The sequence below is a fragment of the Xiphophorus hellerii genome, chromosome 22, assembly GCF_003331165.1.
Source record: "Xiphophorus hellerii strain 12219 chromosome 22, Xiphophorus_hellerii-4.1, whole genome shotgun sequence".
NCBI lineage: Eukaryota > Metazoa > Chordata > Actinopteri > Cyprinodontiformes > Poeciliidae > Xiphophorus > Xiphophorus hellerii.
In genome coordinates, this window is record NC_045693.1 from 1,633,500 (window position 1) to 1,644,780 (window position 11,281).

The 11,281-nt window shown below is 43.3% G+C and overlaps 1 protein-coding gene and 1 long non-coding RNA gene across 2 annotated transcripts in view; both read left to right on the forward strand.

The window, feature by feature from the left end:
* LOC116713379 (NACHT, LRR and PYD domains-containing protein 12-like) overlaps positions 1-1,222 on the forward strand; it is a 48,530-nt gene extending 47,308 nt beyond the window's left edge. Inside the window, exon 11 of the mRNA XM_032553522.1 lies at positions 700-1,222. Within this exon, the coding sequence (XP_032409413.1) occupies positions 700-895 (196 nt within the window). The 3' untranslated portion in view covers positions 896-1,222. The remainder of the gene's footprint in view (positions 1-699) is intronic.
* A 1,253-nt stretch (positions 1,223-2,475) lies between these two features.
* On the forward strand, positions 2,476-4,672 carry LOC116712627 (uncharacterized). Its single transcript, XR_004337597.1, has 2 exons — positions 2,476-2,588; positions 4,275-4,672. It is a non-coding gene; the product is annotated as an uncharacterized LOC116712627 (long non-coding RNA).
* Positions 4,673-11,281: the final 6,609 nt, after the last annotated feature.

Below are 11,281 nucleotides of genomic sequence, written 5' to 3' on the forward strand. Positions count from 1 at the left end.
TATGACAACAGGTCTGCATGTAAAGTGAAGCCGACACAGAGCAAGGAAAGCAGAATATAAGTGGTTTAAAGTTACTTTGTTTATCAGCATTATTTCCCCTTTGCTTAAGGAATCAGACCAGAGGATAATTACTGTCCTGCGACAGACTGGTGACCTGTCCAGGTGACCCCGCCTCTTGCCCGGAACGTTAGCTGGAGAGGCAGCAGCACCTCCTGACCCCAGTAGGGACAAGGTGTTAGAAAATGGATGGATGATACTCACTAATTCTTATCTACCTATATTTTTCCTTATGAAATTTCCAGTTCAGACTTCGGGTGTTAGGATCTGTGTTTTTCTATGTATTTATTCTGAGTCTCCATGTTGTCCTGTCTTCCCCTTGATTGTTCCCAGGTCTGTCTCGTTCCCTGATTACCTCCTGTGTATTTAATGTCACCTGTGTCTCTGTGTCTTTGTCGGGTCCTAGTTGTTTGTTGTCGTATGTGCGAGCTGTTGCACTGTTGTCCTTCGTTTCACCAGTTGCTACTGGCGTTGAGCCCTGGCTTCAGCTCAGCCGTGCTGCCTGGGATTGTGGATTTTGTACTCCTGGTTTTCTTCATTAAATCCTTATTTTCTAACATGTACCTGGGTCCTCTGCCTCTGCCTCACCACCACTCACCACATTTCATGACTTCAGGTTCTCCCTCTGTTGTGTGTCTGCAGATTGTCAGGTTGTCTGATCTCAGAGGAAGGCTGTGCTTCTCTGGCCTCAGCTCTGACCTTTAACCCCTCCCATCTGAGAGAGTTGGACCTGAGCTACAATCATCCAGGAGACTCAGGAGTGAAGCTGCTGTCGGCTGGACTGAAGGATCCAAAGTGGAGACTGGAAACTCTCAGGTATGGAGGACAGAGAGTCTAACAGGAAACAGATCCCAACACCTCAGTGAGCCTCTGGCTGGATTTACATGATGATGATTTAATGTGTTAAATCTTCTCAAGCCAATTTGCAGACCAATCAATTAATCAAGTTTCTTTGTATAGTATCAGTAATAAGATAGTTCAGTGTGATTTATATAATAAAAACACAAAGAAATGTTACATTTTTCAAAGTGCTTCATTACACATCAAAATGTTGATTCATGTTTCATTTATTGTGGCACAAAATCAACTTTAACCAGCAGGTTTTACTCTACAATCACAGGATCTCAGTGTTTCAGCTGTTTTACAGTTTTCTGAAAGTTTGTTCCAGATTTGTGTTGCATAGAAGCTGAATGCTGCTTTTTCTCATTTGGTTCTGGATGCAGAGCAGAACCAGAACCAGAACCTGAGAGGTCTGGAAGGTTGATACAACAACAGCAGATCTTTAATGTATTGTGGTTCTGAGCCATTCAGTGATTTATAAACTAACAGTATTTTAAAGTCTATTCTCTGAGCCACAGGGATCCAGTGGAGGGACAGTAGAACTGGTCTGTTGTGCTCTAACTTCCTGGTTTTAGTCAGAACTCCAGCAGCAGCATTCTGGATCAGCTGCAGCTGGAGGATTTTTTTTAAGGCGGACCTTTGAAGATGCTGTTGCAGTAATAAATGCAGCAGTTGAGTTTCTCTGGATCTGGCTGAGACATTAGTCCTCTAATCCTGGAAATGTTCTCTTGGTGATAGAAGGCCGACTTTACTGTCTTTATGTGGCTCTGAAGGTTCAGGTCAGAGGTCATCACTACTCCCAGATTTCTGATCTCTAGTTTCCAATTGTAGTAATTGAAGTTGTGCATTGACTAGATCTATAACTCTAGATTGTGCCTCTTTAGGTCCAAAGATAAAAACTTCAGTTTTGTTTCTGTTCAGCTGCAGAAAGTTTTGTCATCCACACATTTAGTTCTGTTGCAGAACCAACTGTCCTTCTTACATCACTGCAGTTTGTAATGTTCCCATCATCAACATCACCATCATCCATCATCATCATCATCATCATCATCATCAGCTCTCAGCTGTTTCTTTTTCTCTAGATCTTTACAACAAGTGAACAAATGTTGGACTGTCTCAGTGAAGACAATGTGTGTTAGAGATGTAATGTCCATGTTTGCTGCTGATAGAGTCTGATGGTCTGACCCTCCTCCTCCTTTCAGGGTGGAGCCTGATGGAGTCCGGTGGTTGACACCAGGTCTGAGGAAATGTAAGTGTGTTTTTCATCTGATTCATGACAACAAAGCAGCTTCATTCAACCATCTTCAAACATAATCAAAGATCAATAAATGATCAATAACTGCAGCTGGTTTGTGTTTGTTCTCTCCATCAGATTCCTGTCAACTCACCATCGACACAAACACAATGAGCAGATTACTGAAACTGTCTGAAGACAACAGGAAGTTGACGCGTGTGAAGATGTTTCAGCCATATTCTGTTCATCCAGACAGATTTGAGTTTTATCACAATGTCCTGTGTGAAACTGGTCTGACTGGTCGCTGTTACTGGGAGGTTGAGTGGAGTGGAGGGGTTGATATAGCAGTGAGTTACAGAAGAATCAGGAGGAATGGAGGCAGTAGAGCCTGTATCTTTGGAGAGAATGATCATTCCTGGGGTCTGATTTACACTGATGATGAAAGGTACTTTATCAGGTACAATAACATACGAACTCGTCTCCCCTCCTCCTGTTTCTCTCACAGAGTAGGTGTGTATGTGGATTGTCCTGCTGGCATTCTGTCCTTCTACAAAGTTTCCTCTGACTCCCTGACCCACATCTACACCTATAAAACCACATTCACTGAACCTCTCTATGCTGGGTTTGGCCTCTTTCTCCCTGGTTCTTCACTGGTTCTGAAGAACTAGAGTTTCTTGTATCAGAGAATTTTTCTCTGTTAAAGTCAAAAGTTAAAGTCAAGTTTATTGACAAGACATTTCAAAGTTCTTTTCCCCATAATACAGTTTCTTTTCCCCATAATACAGGGAATACAGTTTTAAATGATGAAACATTAAATGTTGTCAGATATCAAAATAATGAAGCAAACATGCATCAAATATATTGATCAATGTTACAATTATTATGAATCAAACACAACTGTAAACAGGGTTTGTTACTCCTTTGTTTTGTTTGTATTACATGTCCATCCACTAGGGGGCGCTGTTTCTCCTGGAGGCCCGGTTGCATCCTGCATGTTTTATTCTCTCCCTGGTTTTAGTAACAACCTTTCAGCAGGTCAAAGTTCTTCTTTGGCCTCTAATGATCCATCGTTGGATCCAGGTGAGTTAAACCAGGGAGAGACTAGAACCTGCAGGATGCCGGCCCTCAGGGGCCACTTTGGGCTCCACTGGTCTAAATGATGCTGGAATGACCAGATTGAGGCTCCAAGCAGGAACGAACCATTTCATGCAGATCCAGGGAAGTTCAGTGAAAATACAGATGTGCTTTTTGCTCTGGGAGGTAACATTTAATTTTTACTGCTAAAAACTATTTTAGAAAACACAGTATGAATAATTTTGTAATTGACAGGGCCCCAATTTTTTAAAATTTCTATGAAAAAAAAAGCCTATTTTGTGGGGCCCCGTCGGTCAGGGGCCCTTGGAAGTGTCCTAACTTCCCCCCCTATACGCGGCCCTGATTATGGGCCTGATCAGTAGTTTATTACCCTGTGATATAATAACCTATATAAATACTAATCAGTATGTTGAAGGAGGCCCTGCTGCAGGATGCAGAAACAGCTTGTTCTAATCAGACGCTCAGCAGAAGGACGTCATATTCTTCATGTTTATAATATGATAGTTTATAGCACAAAGGTGTTGATTAGCCTTATTCAGTGATAGTGTTCATAGTAAATGTTCTAGTTTATCTTATGAAACCGTGAATCATGTTGCAGCTGCATATGTTTTAATAGAGCTGAGACTTGCATTGTAACAATGAATGAATGAAATAAAGAGAGGAGAGGGTGTGGCAAGACGTATTTTCAGAGCAGGTAGAGATTGTAACTGAGTACGTCTCTGTCCGTTCTCCTCGCGAGTAAAAATAATCTAAGTCTGTCTTGTCTTTCCTTGGGTCTGAATTTGATGTTCTGGGTGCATAAACCTGACACCCTGTGTCGACAGATTCCCCCCAATTAAATTAGAGTAACTAAGAATAAAATAATTTAAACCGTGAGTGAAAATGAGCAGGAGATTGTAAAATCACAAACCTGATGAGGCCGACCCGCGAGCCAAAGGTTTAAAATGTGGATTTGCTCTCAGTGTTGCTGCTTCATGATGTTCTTTAATGTTTGTGGATCCAAGAAGTTTCACAGGTTCTGCCCAGAATGAGTTCAAGGATTTTTGAGGCTCCATCTGTACATGGAGAAACTTTATGATGGATTTTTACCTTGATGAAGAAAACATGGATCAACCCAGGAAAGGTCTTTCCATGTGATCCGACCCTCTGTCTCTCTCTGACTCCTGGCAAATTTATTACATTCAGAAAATCACTCAGCCAGTTTTAGGGAAGGATAATTATTTGTTCAACTTATCTACTTTTGTCTATTTGCTTGATTTTATTTTATTTTATGTTGCTGTTTGCAGTAGCTGCTAAACTCTGCAGATTAACATCAACATCTTGCTGGAAGTTGTGGAAATGTAATTTTTGAGATTGTTCCCTGTAAGATTTCTTCATGGTTTTAAATTGATTGATGTTCTCAACAAAATTACCAGAAGTTTTGATCAATAAAGTTAAAAACCCAAATTCTTGAAGTCTATTTTTCCCAGTTTCTGAAACCATTCAACCCAGTTCAAACTGTATGAGGAGAAAATGAGATGCTGCCGTGTTTCAAAGCACCACTTTCTGCAGCCTGCAGTGATTTTATGTTATAGAGTTTACTCTCTGAGAGGCAGCAGCTCTGAGAAACTAAGATCTGATCTTTTCCACGACCTTTGGAGAGATTCAGCTTTTGTTTTAGACCAGCTGCTATGAAATAAATGCTTTTCTAGGATAATTTCACATTTTTCTGGCCTCATTCTGGATCTTCCTCCTCAGACAATAAATGTTTCCCCCAATAGATTGAAGCCACTCTTCATGCAGCCATCTTGGTGTTTATATTTGCTGTCATTTTAAAGTTATTGTACAAAATCAATTCAGTCCAGATTTTCTGCCAAATATAAATGAGGCTCAGTTCTGCTAATATTCTATTTATGAACAAAATCACTGTTTTGGATTAGTGATAAAATATCAACAATTTCAAATGTTGCTTTTTATGAAATTTTGTTTCATGTGGCATTAAAGTATTTTTTCACGATGATTTAAATTTAATCCTTGATGGGAATTATCCAAGAAACATAAAAATAAAAAACAGTGAGAAGAAAATCCAACAAAATCTTGTTTAATATTTAAAGGTACTAGAAGGACAAAATGAAATATAATATTTTTTTGATGAATCGAATAAATTTGTGTTATATTTCATTTCTATTAAACTTCTTTCAGCTGATATGTATCTTTGTTGGTCCTTCACTGATGTTCACATCATATTTCATTTCTTTCTGTTTATCATAAGTTGCTTAAATTGATTAAAAACATCAAACTTCATTTTTAATATCTGCAGTGAAACAAAATTGATTATAACCAAATTATTCCGTCTTATTTTTATATCTTCCTTCTTCTGTTGAGCTGTGGGAGTTTCGCCCTGAGCTCAGTCTGCCAGGCAGAACCGACGCTCCACCTGTGTTCAGATTGAAGGTGTTGATTCATCTCTCCTCCTCCATCGTTCCCTTCTTCTTCTTCGTGTGAGAGGAGGGTGAGTGGAGAGCGGAAGAAGAGTGAGAGAGAGAGCAGTTTGTCTTACTGTTTTTTCACTGGGTGTTCATATTACTTGTTTAATTGTTACTTTGTGTTTAGTTTAGTCACGCTTTAAGGGGTTTTGTGGGTTTGGGTGTGGCCGTCAGGCCGGCGTCTTCGGACGCCATGGTGGTTGGTGCTGGGAATGTTTTGTCCTCCACGCTGACACGGAAGAACGGCGTCAAGGTGGGTGCCGGTTCTCCGTGCAGCGTGGAGGAAGTTTGTTTGGCGGTGGGTAAAGACATTGGGTATGGGGCAATTAAATCGGCGGCTAGGATGAACGGGGCGGTTGTTTTGTTTGTTGAAAAGGTGGAACAGGCTCAGCACTTGGTGGAGGTGGGCGTTTCTGTTCATGGCTTGTTTTTGCACGTTTCACCTTTAACTTTACCGGCGACTAAAATTACACTTTCAAACGTTCCTCCGTTCATTAGTGACGAGTTTTTAATTAAAGAACTGTCACGACACGGAAAAGTGGGGTCGCCGACTCGAAATGTTTTATCTGGTTGTAAGTCACCTCTGCTTAAACATGTTGTGTCGCACAGACGACAGCTGTTTATGTTATTGAATAGGAGGGATGAGGAGCTAGATTTAAGGTTCCATGTTAAGGTTGATGGATTTGATTATATGTTGTTTGCTACTTCGTCACATATGAAGTGCTTTGGGTGCGGTCAGGAAGGCCACATTATTAAAATGTGTCCAGGCAGAGCCGAGCCGGCCCAGCCGGCTTCAGCAGAGCAGCAGCAACCTGCTGCTGCTGAGCGGGAAAGAGAGCCACTGGGTGAGGCTACGGCGGCGGAGGATTCCGCTACTGACGCGGGTGGACCCGCGATAGCAGAGGGGGAGCCCACTGCTGATGCGGAAGTACCTGCGGTGGTGGTAAGAGAGGATGTTGACAGCATTGTTGGGACTGATAGCACGGTAGAAATGAGTGTGTGTGAGAACATTAATGAGAGCAGTGTGTTGAGTGGTGACGGTGAGAATGGTGAGAAAGGTGAAGGAGTACAGAAAGATAGTGAGCAGAGAGAGCAGGAAAGGGTGAGGGGTGAGAAGGAACAGTTAGCGGGTGGAGCTCAGGGTGAACAGAGAGAAATGCAGGTAGATGAACAGGATGAAGAAAAGAGTAGTGTAGAGGGGGTGGAGGGAGATGTAGTGGAGAAAGAGAAAGGACTGACAGATGATGAGAGAGAGGTGGAAGCTTCTGCCCCAATAAAAAGAAGGAGCAAAAGAAAGAACGTGGTGGCTGCTGCACAAGCTAGCAAACAGGCATGCAAGCTAACTGCAGGAAAAAAAGACGGGTCAGATAGCAGTGATGCTGAGAGCTGGTTTTCAGACACCAGCGATGTATCGGTTACTCAGTCAAGTACCAAAGAACCGAGATACCCTGTTGAGGCTTTTCGCGTCTTTTTACGCCAAACGAAAGGCTTGAAAGGTGTTAAACTCGAGAGTTATTTTCCAAATCTGAGAATGTTTTATTTTTCTGCCCGATATCACATAAAGAACAGAGAGTTGTCCGGTTTTACGGACACAGAAGTGTTTAGACTGAAAAAAATAATGTCTAAGGCCAGAAAACAATTCTGAGCATTGTGATGTATGACAAGATTTCATTTTTTTCCTTAGTTTGTTGTGTGTTTTTTTTAACCCCCTACCCAGTATGGATTCTTTTAAAGTGGCATCTTTAAATCTTAATGGGGCGAGGGAGGCGGGAAAACGGGCATTAATTTATCAAATGATGAACCAGAAAAAGATTGACATCATTTATTTGCAAGAAACACATAGTGATTGTAATACTGAAACGGACTGGGGTAGAGAGTGGAGAGGAGAGGTGGTGTTGAGCCACGGCACCTCACAGAGTGCGGGAGTAGGCTTCCTCTTCTCCAAAGCTTTCACCCCGAATTCCATGGACATTGAACACGTTGTTCAGGGGAGGTGTCTTTTAGTTAGAGCTTGTTTTGATCATTTTAGCCTGGTTTTTATTAATGTTTATGCTCCCATTGTCAATACAGAGAAAAGGCGTTTTTTTGAGAAAATTGGGGAAAGGTTGGGAGATTGTGGGTCAGAGGATTATGTTTTTATAGGTGGGGATTTTAATTGCACTGAAAATTATGTTTTAGATCGAAACCATGCAGAGCCGCATCCGGCAGCCCAACACGTTTTGAGGCAGCTGGTCTCATCTCACGGCCTGGTGGATGTATGGAGAAGGATGCACGCAGGCTCCAGGCAGTACACATGGTCCCACATTAAAGAGAACCGTATCATTTTAGCTAGACTTGATCGTATTTATTGTTTTAAACATCATTTTAATGTGTTTAGAACATGTCAGATTGTGCCGGTGGCCTTCACGGATCATTCGTTGCTTCTAGGTGCTGTGTTTATTAGAAATATCTTACCTAGAAGCGTGTACTGGCATTTTAATTCAATTTTAACTCATGACTGTAGTTTTAAGGAAGTTTTATGTCATTTTTGGATTGGTTTTAGACAGAAAAAGTCTGATTTTACCTGTCTGAGACAATGGTGGGATTATGGGAAGGTCCAAATTAAGCTGCTGAGTCAACAACACACTGTTAATGCCACTCGAGACATCACCGGATCTATTAGAGATCTGGAGATGAATATTGTGGACTTAGAACGCCTTAGTGACTCCACTGGAAATCGAGAGTATATTGAAGCTCTTAAATCTAAAAGGCTAGCCTTAGCCAACCTGTTGGAGAATAAAGTCCAAGGCGCATTGGTCAGATCTCGGGTGCAGAACATCGCAGAGATGGATGCTCCCTCCAGCTTTTTCTTCGGCTTGGAGAGGAAACACGGGCAGAGGAAGCAGATACATTCGTTGATGTCGGACGCGGGGCAGCAACTGAGTGAGCCGGGACAGATCAGGAGGAGGGCGGTGGAGTTCTACAGTTCCCTATATCGTAGTGAGTACGAGGAAGATGAGGAATTGTATGAGGAGTTTTGTAGTGAACTGCCTCAGGTCTCTGAGGAGACTAACACTGACCTGGAACGCCCTCTGGGGCTCCAGGAGCTCCACGCCGCTCTCCTTAGTATGCAGGGTCAGAGGTCCCCGGGCGTTGACGGGCTCACTGTAGAGTTCTACAAGGCCTACTGGGACCTTCTGGCCCAAGACTTGCTCGAGGTGTACACCGAAAGTCTGCAAACCGGCTCACTCCCCCTGTCGTGTCGCAGGGCGGTGATCACCCTGCTGCCCAAGAAGGGCAACTTACAGGAAATAAAGAACTGGCGCCCCGTGTCCCTCCTCTGCACCGACTATAAAATCCTCTCCAAGGCCCTGGCCACCAGGTTAGGGAAAGCTATGGAGCAGGTCATCCACCGGGATCAGACCTATTGCGTCCCCAGCAGGTCCATGGTAGATAACATTTACCTAATTCGGGATGTTTTGGAGGTCTCTGGTTCATTGGGTTTACAGACTGGCTTGATTTCATTAGATCAAGAAAAGGCATTTGACCGCGTTGAACACGGCTTCCTCTGGAAAACCATGGGGAGGTTTGGGTTTGGCGAGGGTCTGATCGCCATGATCCAGGTGCTGTACAGTGGCATTGAAGGTGTGTTGAAGGTCAACGGTAGCCTGTGTGCTCCTTTTAGGGTGCGTAGAGGCGTCCGACAGGGCTGTGCGCTGTCGGGGATGCTCTACGCACTCTCCCTGGAACCCCTCCTCCGGAAAATTCGCTCAAATGTTCATGGTTTGGTTTTACCTGGTTTTATAAACAATAGGGTTTTATCTGCTTATGCTGATGATGTTGTTGTTTTTATTAGAGACCAACAGGATATCAGTGTTTTAACCAAGATTACGGACCAGTTCTCTGTTTTATCTGCTGCGAGGGTGAACTGGGGCAAGAGCGAAGCCCTGGCTATCGGTGAGTGGTCCACGGGGCTCCCGGTTCTCCCTCAAGGTCTGATATGGAAAAGAGATGGTTTTAAGTACCTTGGTGTATTTTTAGGCAGTAAAGAAATTGTAAAAAAGAACTGGGAAAACACTGAACAAAAAATACAAAACAAACTGTCAAAGTGGAAGTGGTTGCACTCGCAGATGTCGTATCGAGGCAGAGTGCTTGTATTGAATAATCTTGTCGCTTCCCAGCTGTGGCATAAACTGGCGGTGTTGGACCCACCATCCGGCCTACTTATGAAGGTCCAGGCAGAGATGGTCAAGTTTTTCTGGAACGGTCTACACTGGGTGCCGCAATCTGTGTTGTTTTTACCGAGAGAGGAGGGGGGTCAGGGCCTTGTCCACCTGGCTAGTAGAACGGCGACATTTCGTTTGCAGTTTGTACAGAAGTATTTGACGAGATTTCCTGTGTGGAAAGATGTGGCCAGTTGCATTCTTAGACGTGTGAACTTTCTTGGGCTGGATGCTGCTTTGTTTTTTACTGATTTTAGTTTTTTAAAGTTAAAAGGGCTGCCCCAGTTTTATCAGAGTGTTTTTAAATCGTGTGCCTTTTTTAATTTACACAGATCAAACACGAATGATTCACTGTATTGGCTTTTAGAGGAGCCATTAGTGTGCGGCGCACGGCTGGATGTAGCAGACAGCACAGTGCCGGGTGTCGCTGGAATGCTGTCCAGGGCCGGAACAGTGACCCTGCAGCAACTGATACAGGTGGCTGGACCGGACTTTGAAAACGTCCAAGAGGTCGCTTCGATGCTGGGGGTCCGGTCTGCCAGATTTACGCGACGTTTTCTGGAAAGAGTGAGAGAGCGCCTGACGGCTGAGGAGAGACGACTCCTGCAGCAGTACGTCGCAGAGGAGTGTCACCCGGATCCGTCTGATTCTTTTCCAGATGTGCTTTTAGATCCGGACTTTGAAGAAGACGGCGGCCCCCTCCTTAAGGGGAAAAAACTGGATCTGTGTAAGACGGACTCGAAAGTACTGTACAGATGTTACACTAAGATTCTGAACAAAAGGACTCTGTACAGAAGGCCCGTTAGCGTGTGGACCGACAGATTCGGAGGATCTCGGCCACAATGGAGGACTTTGTACAAGCCTCCAATACGAAAAAGGACTGGCGATATGCAGTGGAGGATACTGCACGGTGCCATTGCCACAACCTCGTTTTTGGCGATCATCAGTCCCGGCGTGGTGAATGAGTGTCCTTTCTGCAGGTTATCTGAGAGTGTTTTTCATGTTTTTATAGATTGTGCACGATTACCTGTGTTTTTCACTGTGCTGTCGACATTTTTTAGTCTTTTTAGTGTAGTTCTCACCAGTTCTGTTTTTATTAATGGGTTTCCTCACAGTAAAGCCACAAGATTTAAGTCACGGATTTTAAATTATTTATCAGAAGCCAAGATGGCTATTTATTTAACTCGACGTGATAAGATGCAGGCTGGACCTCATTTGACTATTATTGATGTGTGGAAGATTAACGTAAAAGCCAGACTGAGGCTGGAGTTTTGCTTTTACAAAGCTACCGGGAACCTCAAAGAGTTTGTGGACCTGTGGGGGTTTGAAAACAGACTGTGCTCCATTTCAGAACAGAACGAATTAGAATATAACAAATTATTATTATA